Source organism: Myotis lucifugus, unplaced genomic scaffold, assembly GCF_000147115.1.
Source record: "Myotis lucifugus unplaced genomic scaffold, Myoluc2.0 scaffold_110, whole genome shotgun sequence".
NCBI lineage: Eukaryota > Metazoa > Chordata > Mammalia > Chiroptera > Vespertilionidae > Myotis > Myotis lucifugus.
In genome coordinates, this window is record NW_005871158.1 from 285,988 (window position 1) to 313,718 (window position 27,731).

Here is a 27,731-nt window from a genome sequence, read left to right on the forward strand (position 1 = left end):
TTGTTTGTAAGTATATTTATTTAAACATGCATATTTCATAAAGTAAACGCTATAACAAAACATAGGAGCATTAATTCAATCTAATGAGGGATAGGCATTGATATTCTTTAGTAAGCACCTTTTTTTGTTTCATTGGGTGAAAAAACTTGAAAAGAATACACACTAAAAACAAGCCATAGCGTATATCCACATTCTATAATTTTTTTCTAAGGAAAATTATTTCTTTTTTAACGAGCCTATGCCTCTCAAAATATCACTAACAACTTTACCAGTATTACACAATACTGACAAGACATCTATGGCTTTATCAATCCAGGAGGTATTATCCTTTTGAGCAGTATCAATCTTATTTCTCAAATGATTGATCTCTGCATTCATCAGTTCAGATTTATTTTTAAATCCTTCTCTAAGCAGATCTTCTTGAACCTAAAAAAAAAAAATGAGAAGAGAAATAAAATATTTTAAATTCCCATGTTTTCCAAGAATTTCATTTTCTATTTAAGAACTCTTTCCTTTCATTCTTAAAATTGTTCTCTCTGACACAATCAAGGATAATTTTGCAATAAGGAATAATCCTGTCTTGGACATAAACACTGAAAGAAAGCTTAGTTTACAGTCTTACAAATATTCACATATCTATAGGGTTTTGCTAGGACAGCCTGGCACTAGGACAAATGTAATGTGAGGCAGTCACAATGTCAGTTGAGAAGTAACCTTGGTCTGCTGGCACCAATTCTCAGTCCCACTTGGACTAATATGGCCAACAAAATGCAGAAATAATGGGAAATTATACATTGCGCTGGAACCTTATTATAAACACGTACAGATAGCCAATCGGAATTGCTTCCTCTGCCATATGATAACTTGGGTACACTCTCCATACCTGGCAACAGTGCAGCAATTTAAAACTATCATATCCCTGTATTTTTAAACTGTAATTTCGGATAATTTATTGTCAGCATAGATTTACCTTAAAGTCTTTGGAAGGTAGCAGGGTTCCTGATAATAGGCAATGATCTTGGTAAAGCAAACCAGTTGGTGGTCATATTAAATACATGTGTTTCAAATAACTGTTTATTCAGGCAAAATAAATCATTTTAAAATAACCCAAAATCACACCTCAGAACCTATTTATATTGTCCAAATATTCAGAAGTGAGATGCTTGTCCTGACCACTCCACAGTGTATGCACAGAGTAGATTTCAAAGATACTTTTTACAAAGAAAGGGAACAAGGGGAAGATTCAAGGTTTTAGCAAATCACAAGTAGTAAATGGCAATGGTGTTTCCTCCATGGTCTTGCTGTAACATTCTCCATCCACCTGAGGTACCAGGACAATGACCATGGAGCACTACTGAGGCCATGACAGGACTTACCTTCAATTTATGCTCCAATATCATATTCTGCTCTCTTACTATAGTCTCTCTGTCCCTCTCCATCTTCTCCTTCAGTTGCAATATATTTTCCTCGAGACTCTTCTTCTGTGCCTCCATCTGCTGCTGCTGCTCCTGTAGTTTCTGTTTCATCAGCTCCTGTTCCTTCTCAGCTGCCTCCTTCTTGGCCCGCTCCGCTGCCCCAGGGAGGTTTGACAGAGGGAAGAAAATTAGGTGAGGACTAATCTCTATCCTCCTGAGCTCTGAGAACAAAACAAACTGGTAAGGGAGGTGGAAGACTCTGAATAGCTCCCTTGCCACACCATCAATGACACATTTCAGAGTGTGATGGGAAAGGCCCTGGCTGGCTGATGTGCCCTGGTGTTTTCAGAGTTAGAGAGTGTCCCACAGAAGGACAGAAAGCTCCTGTGTCAGGAGGTTTTGTTCTCACAGCTGTCAAAGGACAGTGCAGGTACCTGCCACCCATTGTGAGCCCAGCCCTGCCCCTTACCTGCCATGGCCTTCTCCCCATCCGTGAGCGCTTTGTCTGCCTGCAGGATGGAATTCTCTGTTGCTGCCTGCGACTGCAGGAACCTATGGAGAACTTCATGTGCCTGAGGAGACAAGAGGAACAAAGAACTTCAATTTCCACTGGGAAGAATAGGCTTCAAAAAACAATGTCCATGTTATTTTTTCTTCCTGACTAAAACTGCATCATGTCTCCACACAGTTTCCAATCTCGTTAGAGAGACCAGAAGCTCTTCATACCCCTTAAGTCTCTCCCCTAGTGCTACATTCTACTGTTCACTCTACATTCCAGCCAGTGAGAACCATGTTCAGTTCTACGCAACCACTGTCTCTGGTGATTTTGTATAGTTGCCTTCCAGGGAGAAATGTTGTCTCCAATTAGTGTTGTTGTTCTCCTCTGCCACTTGCTGGCTGTTCCGTTGAGCAAGTCATTTTATCCCATCTCTGCCTCTCAGTTCAGATGTGTGAAATGTTCACCAAGTGTATAGATGCCTCTTAATGCTACTTGAAGGATAACATTAAAATTCTCAGGGAGGAACTCAATATTATGTCTTAATAATAAGAGTTCAATAAATATGAATTGCATTATTATCATTATTATTTTATTATTATTGGTTGGTACCAACACCTCTATAGCCAACTATCTCAAATTCATAAGTATTTTAACGCTGTATGCAATTATGGACACGATTGACTTCCTTTTCTCTTTTGATCAGCTTTGAATACAAAAATTCTGACTTTAACTTGTAAATTGTTTGCCTTTGACTCACTGAATGTTATATTGTTGGATGGAAAATGATTGTTTCTCTTCTGTCTTTATGGATTTCAGATATCCATATTCTTTTTTGAGAATGGACATTGTGACTCTCTTTAGGAAGAAAGACCAAATTATGGGCCTTTCATGCTAAAACAGTCATGATATCTCCATGCTCCCATATTACCCACAACTGATGCTGTGACTGATTTCCAGGAGACCCTCTTGACTTTAATCTGTAGGATCCCTATGCTCCCCTTAGTCCTCACCTTCATTCCCTTCCTGGGCACTTGCCAGTAGTCCTGTTCAAGCCTTTCCTTTGTTTCCATGTAGAGCTTGTGACCACCAGGAACAGAGAAAATGCCTGCTGAAATACCTTCCATCAGGGACTTGGAAAGCTGCTCTAGTTTTTCCTGGCAGAATTTAACAGATGCCTCTTCATTCTGCAGCAAGATCTTATCCTGCTTATCCTTTATGATTTCCTGAAAGGGAAGTATAGAGGGCTGTCACCAGGAGAAAGTAACAGAGGAGAAAAAATTCCAAATAACTTGGTGGAAGGAAGTCTAGCTGTGGTCTTCATGAGAAAAGCATTCTGTTCGAGAATGACACAGAATAAAACAGGAATTACAAGGCTTCATTTACTCACAGCCCTGAAAATTCCATGTGAGGCAGGGGAAAGCTTCTAACCCCCTTAGGTCTCAGGTTCTTCATCAAAAATGTTGGTGTTGAGCCCTGACCAATTTGTCTCAATGGATAGAGGACTCAAGGGTCCCTGGTTCGATTCTGGTCAAGGGCATGTACCTTGGTTGCAGGCACATCCCCACTAGGGGCTGTATAGAAGGCAGCTGATCAATGTTTCTCTCTCATCAATGTTTCTAACTCTCTATCCACCTTCCTTCCTCTCTGTAAAAAATCAATAAAATATATATTTTTAAAAAATGTTGGTGTTGAATTCCCTTATCTCTATGGCTCCTTGCAATTGTAAATTTTGTTAATTTTATCTTCAATGACACAAGGAAAAAATAAGGAGCCATAGCAGATGAAAATAGCCTGGTATGAGGGTCTGTTAAGAGAAATTTGGTTCCTGGGAATGGAAGATTGTTCTCAAAAAGCATCTAGAGAAGGAATGACTTTTGGGTATTCAGGGCAGGCTTGAATTCAATGTAAGTATTCAGTTCAGAAAGATGTCTATGCTAATTATGCATCAGAGACCAAAGAAATTTTTACATAAAGTACCTGGGGAGAGGAAGAAGAAAATGCAGTCTTTTTAAATTGCATCCCTCATAAGAATCCAGATCACTCTATCCATGAGTGAGGGAAGAAGACTGGGGTCAGAAAAGCTCTTCTAGGCTTAATTTTCAATGAAAAGGTCACAAAGGGTAAATAAATACTAAGGCAAAGTACCACAAGATTCTTCTGGAACCCGTGGTTGTCATCCTTGAAGGAGTGCTCCATGAAGATTGCAATGGCTTCCTTCTCACAGGCTGCATGCAGGTCCAGCAGCTCCTGCAGCGTGTCTGTGGGGAAGCTCACTCTCTGGGCCATCTGCTCGCTGTAATGATTGGCTGCCTTTTGAATGGCCCCAGAGTTCTCAAGCTGGGCCAGAGTTGTAACTGCATTCTCCAAACAAGGCACTGCACCACTGTTGATGGCATCCACATAAGTCACCACCAGAGTCCTGAGCCCTAATAAGCCAGGAAATTTAAGGGATAAATATCAGTTTATCACACAAAGGGATCTATGATTCAGGGACTACATTTCTAAATCTCTCCATATGTCTGTCTGTCTCTCACAATGAAACACATATACATGTGCACACTTGTGCATGCGCGCGTGCGCACACACACACACAATTTCCATCTACTTTTATTGGTGTATGCAGTTAGTTAGATATTAACAAAAGACCAGGGAGCTAATGAAATGAGATATCTGATAAAGCCTGATTAAATAGAAAAAAATAGCCTTACAATCACCCTGGGGAGTCCACCCAACTAACAAGGATGGGAGAAAAATGGCACAGTGAGAATTCCTTTACTAAGTACCTGTGCAATAGGAGCCAAATGACCAAGCAAAACAATGAAGCATGTGCAATAGGAGCCAAAATGTGGACCATAAGTGAGGGAGTGGACAAAACTGGAAAAATGTGGGGGAAGGGCACAAGCCCCGAAGAAAACAGGAAAGAGATTGGATAGTTTTAAAGAAAGCTTGACCTTTCCCAAACCCAAATATATATGGGGAAGGTTCACAAATACCTCAGGGCAGTAGCTGCCCTCTAGCCTGCCAGCTCTCTGTCTCCCTGAGAGTGTACTTTGCTTTTCACTTTAATAAAACTTGCCATTATCTCGTAAAACTCCTCCTACATAAGGGTCCCTCAAATTCCTTTCACACAACACCACAGAAGAACATATTTCCACCAGTAACACTATTGTCTCATTGACTCTAATTTGTATGTTTCTTTAGACCACAAGGCTAACATAATTTAATACATTCCTTTATCTAACATACTAAAAGATATCTGGAAAACACAATTTCTCATTGAAAATCTTACAAGCAAATTGCTTACAGATGAGGCAGGGTCAATGTGATCCTATATTTTTCTGAATAATAAAGCTTCCTGTAAATTTTCAGAGCTTTATGGGCTAAGGTGCATTGTTAAATTGTTCTAAATCCCCAACATATCTTCTGTATTCTCCTTGGAAATCTCATTCATTATAAAGAACTTCAATTAAGGAAATAATGTATTCTATTTTTCTACCCAGTTAGTGATTCCTTTTGAGTGGATGTTTTATTAGTATGGATACTGCAAATTTTGCTGTCAATGGTTGTAATTTTAGAGAGAAATTTATAAACACCCAAAAGTATGACAAGTATACATGTGTCTTCGTTGAGTATGAATAAATGTAGACCCATAATTCTATGTAGAATCAAACACAAATCCTGGAGAACACATCCTATAATATATTCAACAAATATCAGGCCCCACAAAATGTGAAATGGAGACTCACGTTTCCCAGTGACCGTGATTCCCTCCCTGAGGGTCTTGGTCCTCGCCTGGGTGAGGATGTAAGAACAGAAGTTCTTTGTTTGTTCCTTGAATTTAGGATTCAGTTGGTATTCTGAAATCTTCTCAATATGGGCTAGGAGTTCTTTGTCATTTATTGGCCGGTCAAAGACAAAACACTTCCTTCTTGGAAAGAAATGGCGGATGCACTCTCTAGGGAAATTAGATATTTGAGCTTTGCGATTCAGGCCTGAAAGATTAAAACAAACAAAAAGAAAAACAGGTATTACAGTAGGAGCAGTCTGAGGACAAGGGACCTAAAGATTTTTATGACACAGATTTTTGTATCTTTGCCATATTCTCTCTGTATAACTTCTGGTTATAACTCCTTTAGCATGGACATCCAAATGCTTCTTTAACATCAAATTTACCAATGATGCAACATTAGGGGAAAATTTTAGAAGAGTTTAAATATGCTTAAAAAACAACAACTACAACAACCTATTGCTGTTATCAGACCTGAAAATGATAGAGTATTGTCTATATTGTCAATATTGGCTACTGAATGAATAACAGAAATATGGGTCAAATGTAAGATATTGGTCACCTTGATCCCATGGGGAAATGAAGCTGTGGAACAAAATGAAGAGCCCAAACAAGACTTAATGAAGCAATGTTGGAAATAACACCAGATTATCTAAGGAAAACTGTTTAGATGCTAAAAATAATGTGTACAGCATTAGCTTTCAAAACAATATTATACTCTGAAGAGTGAAGAGTAAATGTAGCTAAAACATAATTTTAATATGTCACCATTACTCTCTAAACTCTTTAAGGAAAATAACTATATTCATTTGATAGCTTTGCTGTTCTGTGTAGCCCATTTCTCATTTTTTTGAGAAACCATACACAGAAACATGAAATTAGGAGTGTATAAATCAGAAGTGGATATTCTTTCAAGGGTTCATCAGATACCTACATGCTCCTGTTAATGTAACCCATTCAAATATTTTTATTATTTTGAAATTGTAGCACGGGTAAATATGGGTAAATTGAAAAAAAATCATGATACAGATAGAAAGAATTAACATAATTAAAATGTGTATAATGCCTATAATGAATCTATAAATTCAACACAATCCCTGTCAAAATACCAATGGTGTTTTTTACATCTGTACAATAAATAATCCAAAATGTATATGAAACCATAAAAAACCCTGAATAGTCACAGACATACTGAGAAAGAACAAAGCTGGAAGTATTATGCTACCTGATACCAAACTATAATATAATGTTATGGAAATCTAAGCAGCATAGGGCTGGAATAAAAACAGACATATAGATCAATTGAACACAACAGAGTGCCCAGAAATAAACCCATGTAAATATGATCAAATAATAGATGACAAAGGAGGCAAAACAACATACAATGGGGTAAAGGCAGCCTAGTGGTGCATGGTCTTGGAAAATTGGACAAATATGTGCAAAAGTAGTGAATCTACACCACCATCTTACACCATATACAAGAATAAGCTCAACATAGATTAAAGACTTAAATGTAAGACTCAAAACCATAAAACTACTAGAATAAAACATACACAGTAAAATCTCAGACATGAAGGCCAATACATGTATGAAAAGATGTTCAACATCACTAATCATCAGAGAAATGCAAGTTAAAACCACAATGAGATATCATCTTATGCCTGTCCGAATGGTTCTCATTAACAAATTAACAAGCAATAAGGGTTGGTGAGGATGTGGAAAAAAAGGGAACAATTTTGCACTGTTGGTGGAAATGCAGATTTGTGCAGCTACTATGGAAAAGAGAAAGGATGTTTCTCAAAAGAATTAAAAATAGGACTACCTTATGGCCCAGTGACTTCACTTCTGGTTATATATTTGAAGAAATCCAAAACACTAATTCAAAAAGAACATATGACTCCTATATTCATTGCAGCATTATTTACAATAGCCAAAATATGTAAGTAACCTAAGTGCCCAAAAATAGACAAATAGATAAAGTATAGGTAGTACATATACACAATGGAATACTACTCAATCATAATAAAGAATGAAATCATACCATTTGAGATAGCATGGATGAATATAGAGAGTACTGTGCTCAGTGAAATAAGTTAGAGAGAGACAAATATCATATGACTTTACTTATTTGTGGATTCTAAAAAACAAAATAAATGAGAAAAATTGATACAGACTAATACATATAGAGAAAAAAATTTGATGGCTGCATGAGGAGAGTGGGGGTGAAAAAAGTGAAGGCATTAACAAATACAAGTTGGTAGTTAGAAAATATTCATGGGGATGTAAAAAAGAGCATATGGAATCCTATATAATAAAAGAGAAACATGGTAATTAGCCGTACAGCCGCTACCCTTCCCATTGGCTATTCAGGGAGATATGCAAATTAACTGCCAACCAAGATGGCGGCCGGCAGCCAGGCAGCTTGAAGCGAACAGGGAGGCTTGCTTGCTCCAGTGACTGTGGACTCCAACATTCCCCGCCTGACTTGCCGGCCTCTCAGCTGCAACTCTAAGCAACTATGTTGCAAATATACAAACTAAACCAAACCCCAGAAACCTGCTTCAGTCAGCCGGGGTTCATCCAGCCGGACCGCAACATTGTATCAAATACAGAAGGTAAACAAAGGCCAGAAAACCACTTTTAGCAGCCGAGGCCTCAGAGCTAAAGCTGGCCCAGAATAAATAAAAAAAAAAAAGAAAGAAAACAACGAGCGATTGGGAGCTTCAGTCACCTGCCAGCCTGAAAACGGCCCTCAGCCCCTCAGCCAGACTGGCCAGGCACCCCAGTGGGGACCCCCACCCTGATACAGGACACCCTTCTGGGCAAACCAGCCGGCCCCCACCTGTGCACCAGGCCTCTATTCTATATAGTAAAAGGGTAATATGCCTCCCGGCACCGGGATCAGCGGAGCTGCGAGGCCTCCCAGCACCGGGATCAGAGTAACAGGGGGCAGCACCCCAACCCCCTGATTGCCCTGTGGCTCTGTGTGTGACAGGGGGCGGGGCCACAACCTCCCTATCCGCCCTGCTCTGTTCGTGACAGGGGAAGGCGCCCCAATGCCCTGATCTGCCCAGCTCTGTGCCTGATAGGGGGGAGCTTCCCAACCCCCTGATCGCCCTGCAGCTCTGTGTGTGACAGGGTGCAGTGCCCCAACCCCCTGATCAGCCCTGCTCTGTGGGTGATAGAGGGTGGTGGCCCAACACTACCCCCCCAAGGGCCCTGCTCTGTGTGTGACAGGGTAGAGCCATAACCTCCCCATCAGCCCTGCCCTGAGTGTGACAGTGGCGGCGCACTAAACCCCTGGTCGGCCCTGCTCTGTGAGTGATAGAGGGCGGCGCCCCAACCCCCTGATCGGCCCAGCTCTGTGCGTGACAGGGGGAGCTCCTCAACCCCCTGATCGGTCCTGCTCTGTGTGTGACAGGGGGCAGCGCCCCAACCCCCCTGATGGGCCCTGCTCTTTGCATGACAGGGGGCAGCGCCCCAACCCCCTGATCCGCCCTGCTCTGTGTGTGACAGGGGGTGGTGCCCCAACTCCCCTATCGGCCCTTCTCTGTGAGTGACAGGGGGGAGCTCCTCAACCCCCTGATCGGCCCTGCTCTGTGCATGACAGGGGGGAGCTCCTCAACCCCCCTGATCCGCCCTGCTCTGTGTGTGACAGGGGGCGGTGCCCCAACTCCCCTATCAGCCCTACTCTGTGAGTGACAGGGGGGAGCTCCTCAACCCCCTGCTCGTCCCTGCTCTGTGTGTGACAGGGTACGGAGCCCCAACCCCCTTGATGGGCCCTGCTCTGTGCATGACAGGGGGCAATGCCCCAACCCCCTGATCGCCCCTGCTCTGTGCGTGACAGGGGGTGGTGCCGCAACTTCCCTATCGACCCTGCCTTGAGTGTGACAGAGTGCGGTGCCCCAACCCCCCAATCGACTCTACCCTGAGCTTGACTAGGTGTGGCATCGCAACCTCCCGATCCACCCTGCTCTGTGCATGACAGGGGGCAGCGCCCCAACTCCCCAATCGGCCCTGCTCTGAGCCCGACCAGGGGCTGCACCAAGGGATTGGGCCTGCCCTCTGCCACCCGGGAGCAGGCCTAAGCCAGCAGGTCGTTATCTTCTGAGGCATCCCAGACTGCGAGAGGGCACAGGATGGGCTGAGGGACACCCCCCCCCCCGAGTGCACAAATTTTTGTGCACTGGGCCTCTAGTATAGTTAATAATATTGTAATATCTATGCATTGTACTAGGTGAGTACTTGAAATATAGGGAGATCTCATTGTAAAGTATGTGTTATCTAACTGCTATGCTATATATTTGCAAATAATACAAAATGATATTGAGTGTAAACTACAATTGAAAATAGGTGTCAATGAGTGAGGGACAGTTAAATCCAGCAGGAAAATCAGAGGCTGGCAGACCGGGCTCTCCTGGACAGGAGCACCTACCATTGCCACCTGCACTCCCTAGGATGTGGGGCTCGGGCACAGAGCCCTTGCCATCTTGAAGTGGAGAGCAGCCTCTTCTAGGAACTCATCAGCTCCACCACCCAGACTGGCGTTGGACAATGCCCAAGACCCTGCAGTCACTCCAGTCAAAATCCTGCTGCCCCGCCTGCAGACCTGTAGATCCCTAGGATTTCCACCTCCAAGGGTGTGTGGCTCCTGCAGCAGTAAGTGTGACTTCCCTCTCCCAGGCTGTCGACCTCCAGACACTACAGTCATGCCTTTCTAGCGTGCAGACCTCCTGAGCCCACTTCCTCAAAGGTGGCTATTTGGTGCCGCTGTAAGCCCCCGCTGGGTGTGCTTGTATCCAAACAAGGACACATGCCCCAGCAATAGAAATTGGGACACCCTCCTTCCCGGCTGCCTGCCCACAAACACAGCAGGTCACACAACTTCAGGGCCAGAGCCCCTCTGAGTACTCAGCCTTGGCAAAGAGCCACCAGGTGCCTCTGTGAGCCACCACTGGTGTGTGAATCCAATCAAGGGCACAAGGTCCAGGCAGCAAAAACTGAGTCTTCCCAATCCACAGCTGCCGACCACCAGACACCACAGTCGTGCCTTTCCAGCACACAGAAAAAGGCAGCACTGAACACCAATAACTTGACTCTCGGCAGGCACATGCTGGGACTGTTTCTCATTGCATGCACATGGGATCCCTGATTCTAAGTGAAAGCAAACTGAGCTCCAGTGACTCCAATTCTGGGCACACATGCACACAGGGATCCTGATTCTCAGTACAAGGTTGCACCAAGCGACAGAGCCTCCAATACTCAATTCTCGGAGCGTACATACAGGGGCTCTGACTCCTGGCGCATGCCAGGGCATTCTGATTTTCGGTGCATGACCACAGGGATTATTTTTTTCAGTGCAGCACATGCGGAGTGCCTGATTCTAGGTGTATGCACGAGGCTGCACTGAGCACCGTTGACTGATTTTCCGTGCACGTGGCACCCACTGACCCATGGCAGCCACAGGCCTCAGTGTCAGAGCTCTTCAGTGACACTTCGGAGACACGACTTTCCCATTGCACATGACTCAGGCCCCGCAACTCAGTGTTTGGACCTTCTGATGATAGCTAGAATGGAAAGACAAGGAACAATCCTCAGAGGAAAAAAAAAGAGAAATCACTAAGAAAAGAAATAAGTGAAATGAAGGCATGCAATGTGACAGAAAAAGAATTCAGAGTAATGGTCATACAGTTCATAAACTGGATGGATGAGAAAATCAACAACCTATGCAAAAATCAGGAAGAAATCTAAAGTGATAAGCTACAATCAAAAATGCTATGGAAGGTTTCAAGAGTAAACCAGAAGAATCAGAGGACCAAATTACTGAGTTAGAAGATAAAGAAGAGAAACAAACCCAAACTGAACACCAACTGGAGAAAAAAATTAAAAACCAGAAGGAGAAAATAAGGGAACTTTGGGACAACACAAAATGAAGTAACATACGTATAACAAGGGCACCAGAAGGACAAGAAGAGGACCAAGGACTAGAGAATCTATTTGAAAAAATGTTGACAGAAAACTTCCCTGATATGGGGAACAAAAAAGTCACAGAAGTACAGAGATTCCCAAGCAAGATGAATCCCAAAAGACCCACAACAAGACAAATCATAATTACTATGGCAAATGTTATCGACAAAGAGAAAATCTTAAAGGCTGCAAGAGAGACAGAGAGTTGACTCCTAAAGATCCCCCATCAGATTATCAAATGACTTCTCAACTGAAACTAGAAGGGAATGGAATGAAGTATACAAAATGATGCAAAGCAAAGGACTGAATCCAAGAATACTCAATCCAACAAGACTATCAATCAAAATAGAAGGGGAAATCAGGAACCTGGCAGAGAAAAAAAAATGCTGAGTTTATCACTACCAAGCCAGCAATGCTAGAAATTTTAAAGGGAATGCTGTGAAAAGAAGAAATAGACAGGGAGGAAGGAAGACAGGCATAAAGTACAGAAATGTCTACAAACAAGTGCCAATCAATAATAACATTGAACTTAAATGGATTAAATGCTCCAATCAAAAGACATGGAGTGAATGAATGGATAAGCAAACATGACCCATATATATGCTGTCTACAGGAAACCCACCTCAGAACAAGGGAATCACACAGACTGAAAGTGAAGGGATGGAAAAATATCTAGCAGGCAAATGGAAAGGGAAAATAGGCTGGGGTAGCAATACTTCTATCTGACAAAAAAAGACCTCAATGTGAAGGCCATAACAAGAGACAAGAAAGGCCACCTCATAATTCTAAAGAGATAGACACAACAAGAGGTTATATCTTTGGTAAACATATATGCACCAAATGCGGAAGCACCCTAATACATAAAAAAACTTCTGGGAGATATTAGGGGAGAGATTGACAGCAATGCAATCATAATAGAAGACTTTAACACCCCACACTCGTCTTGTATACTTGTTTCGTCTATCTACTTTCGTTCATCCTCTCTGTATGTCCAAACCATCTCAACATACCTTTCTCAGTCTTCGACACTACACCTTCTTTCACTCCACAACATTCCCTAAAATTAACTTAATAAACTTTACTTAAAGTTTTAAGTCAACTTCGCACTGTACGTGCATGCCCGCACATGGTATTTTGTGGAAGAGCCACACTCAAGGAGCCAAAGAGCAGCATGTGGCTCGTGAGGAGTGATTTGCCGACTAAAGCTCTAGACAAAAAATTAGCAAAGAAATAGCAATCCTAAATGACTCACTAGATCAGATGTGCTTAATTGACATCATTAGAACATTCCAACCCACCCCAAAACTACAGAATATACATTCTTTTCAAGTGCACATGGGACATTTCAAAAGATAGACCACATACTGGGACATAGGCAAAGTATCTTCAAATTCAAGAAGATTGAAATCATATCAAGCATTTTCTCAGACACAATGGTATAATATTAGAAATAAACTACAATATATACAATAAAAAAATTCAAACTCTTGGAGGCTGAATAGCATACTATTAAACAATGATTGGGTTACCAAAGAGATCAAAGAAGAAATAAAAACCATCCTGGCAACAAATCACAATGAAAACACAACAATCCAAAATCTTTGGGACACAGTGAAAGCAATTCTGAGGGGAAAGTCTATAGCATTACAGGCCTACCTAAAAAAAACAAGAAAAACTGCTAATAAACCATCTAACTCTGCAACTTGAAGAATTAGAAAGAGAGCAACAAGAAAAGTGCAGAGTGAGCAGAAGGAAGGAAATAATAAAGATCAGAGCAGAAATAAATAACATTGAGACCAAAAAGAACAACAAAAAAGATCAATGAAACTAAGAGCTGGTTCTTTGAAAGGATAAACAAGATTAGTGAACTGCTAGCCAGGCTCACTAAGAAGCAAAGAGAGAGGACCCAAATGAACAAAATCAGAAATGAAAGAGGAGAAATAACAACAGGCCCCACAGAAATATGAAGGATTACAAAAAAAAAAAACTATGAACAACTCTATTCCAACAAACTGGTCAAAATAGAATAAATGCACATATTCCTAGAAAAATACTACCTTCCAAAACTCAACCAGGAGGAATCAAAAAAATCTGAATAGGCCAATAACTATGGAGGAAATTGAAGCAGTAATCAAAAAACTTCCAATAATCAAAAGCCCTGGACCACACAGCTTCACAGGGGAATTCTTTCAAACATTCAAAGAAGAAATGAAATCTATCTTCCTCAGACTATTCCAAACAATTTAGGAGGAAGGAACACTTCCAACCTCTTATTATGAAGACAACATTACTCTAATCCCAAAACCAGATAAAGACAACACAAAGAAAGAGAATTATAGGAAAATATCCCTCATGAACATAGATGTGAAAATTCTCAACAAAATATTAGCAAATCAAATCCAGTATTACATTAAAAAGATCATACACCATGACCAAGTGGAATTTATTCCGGGGATACAAGGATGGTACAATATCCACAAATCAATAAACATTTTAATCACATAAACAAACTGAGAGATAAAAACGATATAATCATATCCATTGATGCAGGAAAAGCATTTGACAAAATCCAACACCCTTTTTCATAAAAATGCTCAGCAATGTGTGAATAAAAGGATGATACCTCAACATAATTAAAGCCATATATGTCAAACCCACAGCCAACATCATTCTCAATAGTCAAAAACTAAAATCATTTTCCCTAAGAACAGGAACAAGACAGGGATGCCCACTCTCACCACTCCTGTTTGACAGAGTACTGGAAGTACTAGCCATTGCACTCACACAGGAAGAAGAAACAAAAGGCATCCAAGTTGGAAAAGAAGAAGTAAAACTGCCCTTATTCGCAGATGACATGATATTGTACATAGAAAACCCCGAAGACTCCATCAAAAAACTACTGGATTTAATAAATGAATTCAGCAATGTAGCAGGATAAAAAATTAGCACCAAGAAGGATATGGCTTTTCTATACACAAATAATGAACTCACAGAAAGAGAAACTTAAAAAGCAATCACATTTACCATTGCAACAAAAAAATTAAGATACCCAGGAATAAATTTAACCAAGGAGATAAAGCAGTGGTTCTCAACCTTCCTAACGCCGAGACCCTTTAATACAGTTCCTCATGTTGTGACCCCCAACCATAAAATTATTTTCATTGCTACTTCATAACTGTAATTTTGCTACTTTTATGAATCGTAATGTAACTATCTGATATGCAGCATGTATTTAGGCGATCCCTGTGAAAGGGTCGTTCGACCCCCAAAGGGGTCGCGACCCACAAGTTGAGAACCATTGAAATAAAGGCCCTGTACTCAGAAAATATCAGGACACTGAAAAAAGAGATAGAGGAAGACATGAACAAATGGAAGACTATACCATGTTCATGGATTTGGTAGAATCAACATCATTAAAATGACCAAACTACTCAAAGCAATCTATAAATCCAATGAAATCCTCATTAAAATACCAACCACATACTTCAAAGACCTAGAACAGACTCCAAAAATTCATCTGGAATAAAAAAAGATCCCAAATAGCTGCAACAATCTTGAGAAAGAAGAACAATGTTGGAGGGGACCTCAATACCAGATATCAAGCTATCCTACAAAGCCACTGTTCTCAAAACTGCTGGTACTGGCACAAGAAGAGGCATATAGACCAGTGGAACAGAACAGAGAACCCAGAAATTGACATAAGTCACTGTGCTCAATTAATATTTGACGAAGGAGGCAAGAACATACAATGAAGTCAAGATAGTCTCTTCAATAAATGGTGTTGGGAAAATTGGACAGATAGATGCAAAAAAATTAAACTAGTCCTCCAACTTATGCCATACACAAAAGTAAACTCAAAATGGATAAAAGACTTAAACATAAGATGGGAAGCCATAAAAATATTAAAGAAGCCATAGGCACTAAAGTAGCAGACATTTGTTGTAGCAATATCTTCATCGATAAGCTCCTAGGGCAGTGATGACGAACCTTTTGAGCTCGGTGTGTCAGTATTTTGAAAAACCCTAACTTAACTCTGGTGCCATGTCACATATAGAAATTTTTTGATGTTTGCAAAAATAGTCAAAGATTTATATTTTTAATATTTATTTTATATATTTAAAGGCCATTTAACAAAGAAAAATCAACCAAAAAAATGAGTTCGCGTGTCACCTCTGGCATGCATGTCATAGGTTCACCATCACTGTCCTAGGGCAATGGAAACTAAAGAGAAAAGAAACAAATGGGACTACATCAAAATAAAAAGTTTCTGCACAGCAAAAGAAACCATTAACAAAACAACAAGAAGCCCACTGCATGGGAGAACATATTTGCCTATGTTATCTCTGATAAGGGTTTAATCTCCAACATTTACAGGGAACTCATACAAGTTAACAAAAGGAAGGTAAACAATCCAATCAAAAAATAGGCAAAGGACCTAAATAGATACTTTTCGAAAGAGGACATACAGAAAGTCAAGAGGCTTGTGAAAGCGTGCTCAAAATCACTAATCATCTGAGATATGCAAATCAAAACAACAATGAGGTACCATCTTACACCTGCCAGAATGGCTATCATCAACAAATCAACAAATGACAAGTGTTAGAGAGGATGTGGAGAAAAAGGAACCCTCCTTCACTGATGGTGGGAATGCAGACTGGGGCAGCCACTGTGGAGAACAATATGGTATTTCCTCAAAAAATTAAATGGAATTTTCATTTGATCCAGTAATCCCACAACTGGAATATATCCCAAGAAACTAGAAACACCAATCACAAAAATATATGCACCCCTATGTTCATAGCAGCACAATTCACGATAGCTAAGATTTGGAAACAGCCTATATGCCCAACAGCCAATGAGTGGATTAAAAAACAGTGTTACAGCTCTGACCGATTTGGCTCAGTGGATAGAGTGTTGGCCGGTGGACTGAAGGGTCCCAGGTTCGATTCTGGTCAAGGGCATGTGCCTTGGTTGTGGGCACATCCCCGGTTGGGGGTGTGCAGGAGGTGGCTGATCAATGTTTCTCTCACTAATGTGTCTAACTCTCTGTTCCTCTCCCTTTCTCTCTGTAAAGCCCTGACTGGTTTGGCTCAGTGGATAGAGCATCGGCCTGTGGACTAAAGGGTCCCGGGTTCGATTCTGGTCAAGGGCATGTACCTAGGTTGCAGGCACATCCCTAGTAGGGGGTATGCAGGAGGCAGCTAATCGATGTTTCTCTCTCATCGATGTTTCTAACTCTCTATCCTTCTCCCTTCCTCTCTGTAAAAAATCAATAAAATATATTTTTTAAAAAAATCAATAAAATATATTTTAAAAAACGGTGTTACATATACACAATGGAATACTACGCTGCTGTAAAAAAGAAGGAACTCTTACCATTTGCAATAGCATGGATGGAACTGGAGAGCATTATGCTAAGTGAAATAAGCCACTCAGTGAAAGATAAATGCCACATGATCTCACGCATTTGTGGAATATAAAGAACAATATAAACTCATGAACAAAAATAGATACTAAGGCAAAGAAGCATCCAACAGACTGTCAAACTACAGCGGGAAGGCAGGGAAGGGTGGGGGGCAGAGGTAAGAGATCAATCGAAGGACTTGTATGCATGCATATAAGCATAACCAATGGACGCAAGACACTGGGGGTGAGAGTGTTGGCATGTGCCAGGGGATAAGGTAGGCCAGGGGGAGGTAAATGAGGAAAAAAGACATAAGCACTACTATTTGTAATACTTTAAACAATAAAATTAAATTAAAAATAAAATTATTTAAAAATACAAAATCTTTGATATAGAAATTAAAATTATATTCTAATAATTATCAATAATTGCACAAATAGGTAGATTGAAAAGAGAAAATATAGTACTTCATGTTTATGAGAACATAAAGTCATTTTTAGAAGAATTATGTCTAATTACATGAAAAACATTTTTTCATGAGTAGGCTTAACAAGTTTTTGATCAGCTGTTTTCCTCAAAACAGAAAAGCAGAAGCTAAAATAATAAACATAAGTGACAGCTCTTTAGAAGATTTTAGCACCAATTTCAAAAGTTACAATTGGATTCTAAATTACAATGTGTAAAGATCAAATTGGTTATGAATAGTTTTACTCTACTTTAGGCTCTACTTTTATTAAGTGAACTAAAACTCCAATCCATAGAGCTTTAAAACCCATTCCCAGCCACCATTTCTGCAGACTTCTAGTCTCAAGTACAAATGCAACTCCAGATGTAATGTTTAGTACCTCCCATCTGTTTTGGACCATCCACTGCCCAGCCATGCTGTTACCTGGAACCAGCTTCAAGGCATTCTCCAGGTACTCATCTTCTGTGATAGGGTGACCATTTAACTCCAGCTCCAGGATGAAATCCCGTACAGCCCAGATAAAGTCTGGAAAGAAACTCACAAACTCTGTTGAATCTTCTGCTCCATCTGGTGTAGGGGAAGACTTAGCCCTGATTAGTTCTGTCAGCTCTGTCACGTAACTAGGACCTCGCTAAGGAAAATTAACTTTCTACCCACAATTCCCACATTTCTCTAATTCAAACAAACAAACAAAAAAAAAAAAACAAGAAAAAAAATAGTATTATAAACACTCTCATTCGGATCCTTTTGGTCTACAAAGGCAACTAAGTGAGAGGGAAGGAGTAACTGACTGGATCCCCATTCCCACTGAAGCCATGACACATGGAGGCTGGGTTCCTGGAAGGATACTGCAGCTGCTCCAGGGCCTGGTGGTTGATGGTGCTCATGCTGTTGTAGACAAAGCTGCTACACAGAAGCACAGCCAGGGCAAAGATCCACGAGTCATTCTTAGAGTCGCCCTGGAAGTATAATAGGGCAAGACATTCAGGGGTTTACCCTATAGAAATTCATTCAGACACTAAGTCTAACAGTCCTTCATTTTATTTCAGGTAATGTACTCATCATGCAAACAAGTAAGTTTGAAGATGGGAATAAATATACATATGAGATTTAGCAATTACAAAAACATTACTTGTGACTGTGAATTTGTCATCACAGGGTTTTCTTTTTCATTAATTGGATGAAATAAAATAACATATAAAGTAATTTAGTGCAGCACCTGGTATGCTATTGAGTTCAATGAACGGTATTAGCACATATTTATTCTACATATATTGGTTGGTCATAGACTATATAAAATATTCCTTAGTTAACATAACTGGGGATATATCCAAGAAGTGTTTATGGGAAACTACTGAATATTTCCACTGTTGTTAAAATTAAAAATCAGTTTAAAATGACAAATATTACTTTCCAGGTCACTATTTCAAAGCCATGATGAACATCTATAGCAAGGAATATAACAAGGATAATATCTATAGGATGTTACATCAAAGTAATGTATATAAGCATTGGAACCTGTAGCTATAATGGTAATTTAAGGGGGCAGGAGAGAAAATATCAACCAAAGAACTTATATGCATATATGCACAAAACATGGACATTAACAAAAGCATGCTGAAGGCCTGCAGAGGGGATAGGTGTGAGGAAGACATGGTCAATAGGAGGAGAAGAAGGGAAAAATATGTAATATTTTCAATAATAAATATAAATTTTAAAAAGTATTAAGTTAAAATTTACAAGTCTAGCGTGGAAGATCAGAGCTCTGAAATTTGGAAAATTTTACATAACATAAAGTCTTCCTCAGCATCTTGATTGAAAATTAAAGACTTAGCAGAGTGTGAATTTGAAGAAGTGAAGGTATCCTGCACATGGAAAGACCCACAGAAGCAAAAGTAGACATGGCAGCACACAGAAGTCTTTTCAATAAAATAGAGTTATTTGTTCTGACTGGAACAGAGGGTAGGTCAAGAAGTTAAAGCTGGATAGTGAGCCTAGTGCAACCAGATGAAGGACCTTAAAGAAGGGGGTAATTTGTATAAAATACAGCAGGTCTAAATAACGGCACAATACAGACTTTTCATTCTATTATAAACACTCTATAAAGTTGTTCCCCAGAGCAAAAGTGGAAAATATCTACAAAAACTTGGAAGGAAATGCTGATTTGTCCATTTATATTCCAAAGCCCAATTTAAAAAAATGATTACAATAAGAATTTGCACTTATGACAAACAACAGGTTATCGGGACAGCAAGACTGTTTGATATATAAAAATAAACACAAAATTTCTAAATCTTCTTTGGGTAGAAATAAAAAGTTGTAGGAATTTAGGTACTATTTCCAAATAAGTCTCAAAATAAAGCAGAAAAGGAGAAATCATTCATTTTACCCTTTAGTAGAAAACTAAAATAACAGAAACCCATCTTAAAATGATGCAGGACAAACACATCTTTTATAGAACCATCTCATTCAGAGGTGTCTCAAAGTCTTCCAGAATGCTTGGTGAGTACTTGGTGAACTTCACCAGAGGACTGCAGACTTTTTGAGGGCAGGGCTTTTACATGGGTCACTAGTATCTACAGTACTAACTTAGAGACCCAGGAATATGGTGCTCAGCAATTGAATCAAATTATGCATTCATTGCCAAGAAATAGAAAAAATTTACACAATGTAACATGACACCTTACCTAGAAATAAGAGCCAAACAACCAAGAATTTGCCTGATATATATAATTCGATTTCTAGATTTCACAAATAGATCAAGCAGTTAAATTAAAAAGTTCACTATGAGACAATCCATTACTTTGATGTAACATCCTATAGATGAAAATATTTTATCTGTGACCCTCTGCCTTACCTTTTCCACATCGCCCAGGCCCTCAGTGTCCAGAAGGACCAGAGTGCAATCAGGCTTACAGGGGTGAGGCACACACCACATCCAGATGCCCTTGGTTTTAGACTGCACCGTAGAGCCCAGAGGGAAACCTATAAAGGAAGGGGAGACCCAGCTCACAGTGACAACAGATAATCTAAGCAGCCAAGTGGCTACAAAATCAGACTCTTTAGAATGGAATTACCCCAAGATATAAGACGGTGCTTTCTCTATTTTATAAGAATGCTTTACTTAGTGTGTCATCTATTTGAAGGAGGAGATGAATGTTAACAGTGAGAATGATATCCAGCAAGAGCTCAAAATCATGGTGAAGTGCATCCATGAATCAGACATAATAAAGGTCACTGAATACCATAATAAGAGCATATTAAAGAATGGTCCAGTAAAGGCCAAATAGAAGTGGATAGAAGAGAGACATCTAAAGAAAAAGGAATTAAGATAATATTTTTCCAATCAAAGTGATAAAAATAAAAATGGCAAATGGTGTGGGAGAGGTTGTTAACAACAATGGCATGTGAACTCAAAAAAAAATCTTTAAAGATGGTGATAGATATGCAATTATCTCTATATATTCATGGGAAAAGCAAAATTCTATAGAGAGAGCAAAACATGTTATGACCAAGAGAGGAGGCACAATTTCAAGACCCCAGTGTTGGCACAGGTAAAAGAAAGAGTCTGAATTACTAAGAGGGATTTTCCTTAACAGAAGTAAAACTATAAATATGGCAATAGAATAGATTAAGCTAATAATTTAGTGATGAGAATTAGACTTAGAAATTTGGTTTATTGAGAGGAGTTTAGTTCTCTCTTCATGTAACCAGGGAAGAAAACTAATAAGCTGTGATTTAGTTCGAGTAAAAAAAACTGGCCCTGGCCTGAGATAAGACTAATTAAGCTCATAATTTATTAGGAAGAATTAGAAATAGAAGATTGGTTTATTGAAAGGAATTTAGCTCTTTCTTTATGTGACTAGTGAAGAAAACTACGAAACTGTGATATTGCTGGAGTCAAAGAATTGTCCTCTGCCTGAGACACCACTCACCGTGATTCTGTCCTGCAAGCCGATTCATCAAGTAGGATTTGCCTGTTCGATACAGTCCTACAATGGCCACGACCACCACTGGCTCAGAAATCTGGCCAAGAATCTCTAGAGCTTCCTGATTCACTGACAGATGCTCATTGTTGTTTTCCACCAGGCAAATGGGGGCCATCATGTTGGGTCTAGATGCCATGGCAACCTGCAAACCTAGAAAAACATCCCAATAGAAATAAGCTTACAATGCTATTCACTGAAGCAGAGTTGTGCAAAGCACCCATCACCTTAGGACAATGGGAGTGTTTTACTTTATTTCTGGCACAGTAAGCATAGGCCAAGCCCTGCAGTGAAAAATTCATCTTTTTTTGTTCTATTCTTGCAGTGAATCTCTGCAAGGTCCAACATGTTCCCAATGCTGTGAGGACCTCAGATTGAATGTTATTGCTGGTGCTGGGCAGCACATCTTGTATTGCAGGTGAGTGGCTCTACCCTATGCCAGGGTCACCCCCGAGAAGCAAACCTATCACGTCATGTGAATATCCTGTCCCCATCCCTGAGTTTTAACCAGCTGCTTAGAGGATAGTGAGGTGGATGCTGAGGAAGGACCTGCCTGGGACAAGAGCGACCTGGGGACAAAGCCAAGATAATTTAAGCCATAGGTTTCATGCCTCTCTCTGTCCCGTGGTCCTCGTTGCTGAGGACAGCTATAGAACTAGTGGTGAGTATGACTAGTACTCATCACAATCTGAGGATTTAACTGGACAATTTGGTTTGAAATATGACAGACCAATAAAATGTAATATTTATTTATGATACTGAAGGAACTGAAGGAGTTTGGGGTGCCAGAAGAGAAACAGCTTTTGATTTTTCTCTTTTCTTAGAAGTTCTCAAAATCCTCTTGGCCATAAAGTTTTACAGTCATTCCCTGTTTAGAGAAACTGAGTCATGTGATACTTATTTTGTTTTTCAACATGAAGTGTGCATCAAAACTAAAAATAGATTGATGTTATAAGCCAATAAAAAGTATGTATTAATAAAACTGTCAATAAAGAATAACAAGAAGTCTTCCTATTTTTGTATCCTCCATGTCTTGTTAAAAATATCCTTGTGTTTAAAAAAATCAACAGCTTATGTAAGACTCTAGAGGAAATAAAATGTGATATAGCTACAATAAAAAATACTATGGAAAGTTTCAACAGTGGACTAGGAGAAGCAGAGAACTGAATTAACAAATTAGAAGGCAGGGCAGTAAAACAAGCCCAAAATGAACTGCAATTGGAGAAAAAAATTAAAGACCAGGAGGGGAGCCTAGGAGAGCTATGGGACAACATGAAACAACGCAACATACGAATAGTAGGGGTGCCAGAGTGACAAGAAGACGAACAAAGGTTAGAAAAACTATTCGAAGTAATACAGAAAACTTCCCTGATTTAGGGAAGAAAAAGGTCACACAAGTAGAGAGAGTCCCAAACAATATGAACCCTAAAAGACCCAGACCAAGACTCAACGTAATTACAATGGCAAATGTTCAGGACAAAGAGAGGATCTTAAAGGCTGTAAGAGAGAGACAGAAAGTTATTTATAAGGGATCCCCCATTCGATTATCAAATGATTTCTCAACAGAAACACATCAGGCCAGAAAGGAATGGAAGCAAGTTTACAAAGTCAGGCAAAGCAACATACTAAAACTAAGAATACTCTATCCATCAAGGCTATCATTCAAAATTGAAGGGGAAATGGAGAGTTTCACACAAAAAAAAATGCTAAAGGGAGTTTTTCACTACCAAGCCAGCAATGCAAGAAATGCCAAAAGGGCCTGGTTTAAAAAGGAGAAATAAATAAGGAAGAAGGAACACAGGCACAAAAATAAAAATGGCTACAAACAAGTATCCATCAATAATAACTTTAAAAGTAAATGGACTAAACGCTTCAATCAAAAGACATCCGAGTGGCTGAGTGGATAAGAAAACATGACCCATATATATGCTGTCTACAAAATACCCACCTCAGAACAAGGGACTCATACGGACTGAAAGCAAAGGGATGGAAAAGTATCTTCCAGGCAAAATGGAACTAAAAAAAAAAAGCTGAGGTAGTAATACTTATATCTGACAAAATAGGCCTCAAAATGAAGACCATTACAAGAGATAGGTAAGGCCACTTCATAATGCCAAAGGGATTGATACAACAAGAGGATAAAACCCTGGTAAACATATATGCACCCAATGCAGGAGCACCCAAACACATAAAAAACTCCTGGAAGATATCAAGGGAGAGATCAACAACAATACAATCATAGTAGGGGACTTTAATACACCACTGACATCACTGGATAAATCCTCTTGACAAAAAATCAGCAAAGAAATACCAATCCTAAATAACTCACTAGATCAGATGGAATTAATTGACATCATCAGATCTTTTCACTCCAAAGCCACGAAATATACGTTCTTCTCAAGTACACATGGGACATTTTCAAAGATAGACCACACATTGGGTCACAGGCAAAGTCTCTCCAAATTCAAGAAGATTGAAATCATATCAAGCATTTTCTCAGACTACAATGGCATAATATCAGAAATAAACTACAATAAAAACAATAAAAAAATTCAAACACTTAGAGGCTGAATACCGTGATATTAAACAATAATTGGATTACCAAAGAGATCAAAGAATAAATAAAAAACATCCTAGAAACAAATGACAATGAAATTACAACAACCCAAAATCTATGGACACAGTGAAAACAATTGTGAGAGGGAAGTTTATAGCTCTACAGGCCTACCTCAAAAAAAAACCAAAAAAACATGTAAAAATGGTAATAAATTATCTAACTCTACAAATTAAAGAATTAGAAAGTGAATAACAAGAAAAGCACAGAGAGAGCAGAAGGAAGGAGATAATACCAGTAAAGATCAGAACAGAAATAAATGACGTAGAGATTAAAAAAAAATACAAAAGATCAATTAAAACAAGAGCTAGTTCTTTGAAAGAATGAACAAGATTGATGAACCTCTAGCCAGGCTCACCAAGAAACAAAGAGAGAGGACCCAAATAAACAAAATCAGAGTTGATAGAGGTGAAGTAACAACAGAACCCATAGAAATACAAATGATTGCAAAAAAATACTATGAACAACTGTAGTCCAACAAACTAGACAACCTAAAGAAAATGGACATATTCCCAGAAAAAAGCAACCTTCCAAAACTCAATCAGGATGAATCTAAAAATCTCAATAGGCCAATAATTATGAAGGAAATTGAAGCAGTCATCAAAAACCTTCCAGCAAACAAAAGCCCTGGACCAGACGGCTTCACAGGGGAGTTTTACCAAAATTTGACCCAGTGATCCCACTTCTAGGAATATATTCCAAGAAACTAGAAATACCAATCAGGATGGATATATGCACCCCTATGTTCATAGCAGCACAATTTACAATAACTAAGATTTGGAAACAGCCTAAGTGCCCATCAGCAGATGAGTGGATTAAAAAGCTATGGTACATCTATACAATGGAATACTATGCTGCTATTAAAAAGAAGGAACTTTTATGATTTGCAACAACATGGATGGAACTGGAGGGCATTATGCTAAGCAAAATAAGCCAGTCAGAGAAAGATAAATATCACATGATCTCACTCATATGTGGGATATAATGTTCAACATAATTTGATGAACAAGAATAGATCGATCTAGAGACAAATGGTAGGGAAGGGGTGTGGGTTAGAGAGCAACCAAAGAACTTATATGCATGCATATTAGCATAACCTATGGACACAGACACTGGGGCAGTGGGGGCTTGCCCGGGCAAAAAAAAGGATAGGGGAGGGGGTTAATAGGGGGAAAAAGGAGACATATGTAAAACTTTAGACAAACAAAACAAATGGTGGTACATCTACATGATAGAATACTATGCTGCTGTAAAAAGGAAGGAACTCCTACCATTTGAAACAGCATGGATGGACCTGGAGAGCATTATGCTAAGGGAAATAAGTCAGTCAGAGAAAGATAAATATCACATGATCTCACTCATTTGTGGAATATAATAAACAACATAAACTGATGAACAGATCCAGAGACAGAGAAGCATGGATCAGACCTTCCAAACACAGAGGAAAGGCAGGAGAGGGCGGGGATAAGGGAGAGAGATCAACCAAAGGACTTGTATGCATGCATATAAGCCTATCCAATGGACACAGACACTAGAGTGGGTGAGGACACCAGCAGGGGCGAGGGGGATATGGGGCAATAAGGACACTGGGGCAATAAGTAAGACCTTAATCAGTACTGAAAAAAAGATAAATAAAACAAACTCTAAAAATAAATAAAAATATCCGTGTGAAAATATCAAGGGGCTGTGCATAATTCCTGGACATGTCTGACTTAGGACTTTGTTAGGGTGGAGAAAGTACTTCTTATATCCCAGGAAGTGCTGTGCTGGTCCGTCCTAATTTTCAGACCATACCAAGAATGAAGCTGAGCCAGGCGGTGTCCTAACCTAGTTTGAGCCTGAGCAGTGAATTATAGCCTTGTCGCGAGACAGCCTGCTCCTTTCCCAACTTGTAAGGATGTGACTGGAAGCTGGGGGTGAGGCCACAATCATAATGCAGCCCATCTGTGTCTGACTGGTTTCCTTCCTTCCTTCTTTCCTTCCTTCCTTCCTTCCTTCCTTCCTTCCTTCCTTCCTTCCTTCCTTCCTTCCTTCCTTCCTCTTTTTCTTTTTCCATCCAATAAATAAATGCATCCCAGAGCTCTCTGAGCCAAGTCTGCTCTTGAGGAAAAAATTAAATTAACTAAAAATGCAAAATTTATAATGTTGTGTAAGCAGTGAATCTAATGTGGAATTAGAATAGGACCACAAGTCCAACCTAGTGCACAGTACAATGAGGAACACTGAGCTCATGCATGAAGAAGCTGCCTACATGCCCCACCCCATCCCATTAAGCAGCCAGAAACCCTAATCTCTCAGCTCTCCATGCACCCACATTGTCTGCTATACTTGCTGCTGTCCTGGTTATGTGAAGTCCTACTAGGCTGTCACCTCACAACTACCACTGCTCCTAATGGGGAAGCTAAAGCCAGCAACTGAGCCCTGCAGTCCAGGCTACCAGGATACAGGTGTCCCTACCTCTCCAATCCTCAGTCCATTTTGAATCAGAAATTGAGAGGCTTAAGTTCAGGACCAAGTTGTTTGCAAAAGAAAGTTGAATTCCCACTTCTGTCCCACAGCTCCTCAGGTCAGTGTATCACAGAAAAAGCTCCCAGGTCCTTCTCACTCCTCCTTGCTCCCTCTCCTCCTCCTACTTTTCTGTTGATACTTTACAGAAGTTTTTTTTAAAAAGCTGAGGAATTCTGTTTTCATTCTTGCAGAGGACTCAGCAAAACAACTGAACCTAAAAACAATAATTGATGTAATTTTTTGGTAGGGACTAAACATTTGGAAACTGCAGAATAAAACCCAGCTTAGACTTTATAGTTATTTTTAATAGTTGATTAAAATATGTGAGAATGAAGTATTTCATCTAAATACCACTTTATAGAATCTTTGGAATACTAAATACAGTTCATACAATAAAGAATGTTTTAATATTTAAATTGCAGGGTAAGGATAATCTCTCTGTTTTTTTCACCGTCCCACAGACATCAGGGAAATGTGTGAGATGGGGAGGGGGAAGATGGAGGAAGTGACTGCAACCAGCGCTTCTTAGGGAAGAACAGGTTTGGTTCCTCAGTCACAGAAAGGACTTCAGCCCCTTCAAGCAGGTGATGTAGGATGCACTCCTCCTTCTCCCAGGCAGGGCTCTTTGTGAAGCCTGGGAGGGAGCCCAAGAGGGAGCAGCCCAGCCCAGGAACAAGATGTGTCCCCTGCCCTGCAGCAGCCTTCCATCCAAACAGAGGGGCTGAGCTGACTCCAGTTTATGGTCCCTCCAGCCACCCCTCCTCAGCCCCCACCTTCTGCCAGCTGCCTCCAAGACTGATGTTATTGTAGATGTTACTTAATGTTAATGTTCCTTAATAAACATGTGCAAGGAAATCCAAGTCTCTGAGAGAACTTACCTTTCTCCTCAGCAGCAGATAGCGTTTAAGTTCTTGCCTCTAGCTGCCTCACTCCTCCTGAGTCTGTCTCCCCAGGGTGCTCACAGTTCCTTTAGAAGCTGAAAATAAAGCCGGATGTTACAGCGAAGCAGTTTTCAGTGTGGTTGAGAAGAACCGAAATCGAAAGGACACATCCTTTTCTGGGAAGTTACGTGCTAGATTTTTATC

General features: G+C 40.0%; 1 protein-coding gene across 2 annotated transcripts; it reads right to left on the reverse strand.

The window, feature by feature from the left end:
* LOC111826912 (guanylate-binding protein 6-like) lies at positions 1-27,731 on the reverse strand. Of its 2 annotated transcripts, XM_023757615.1 has the most exons (11): positions 27,525-27,731; positions 21,474-21,677; positions 20,396-20,523; positions 18,388-18,497; positions 17,962-18,158; positions 5,661-5,906; positions 4,060-4,340; positions 2,925-3,137; positions 1,885-1,987; positions 1,377-1,570; positions 1-426 (listed from the first exon to the last, which is right to left on the reverse strand). In XM_023757615.1, exons 2-11 carry the CDS (start codon positions 21,661-21,663, stop codon positions 217-219), a joined length of 1,872 nt encoding a protein of 623 aa, XP_023613383.1. In that variant the 5' UTR covers positions 21,664-21,677; positions 27,525-27,731; the 3' UTR covers positions 1-216. The 2 variants fall into 2 exon arrangements, with proteins under 2 accessions (XP_023613383.1, XP_023613384.1); XM_023757616.1 differs by lacking the exon at positions 21,474-21,677 and having other exon boundaries at positions 27,525-27,661.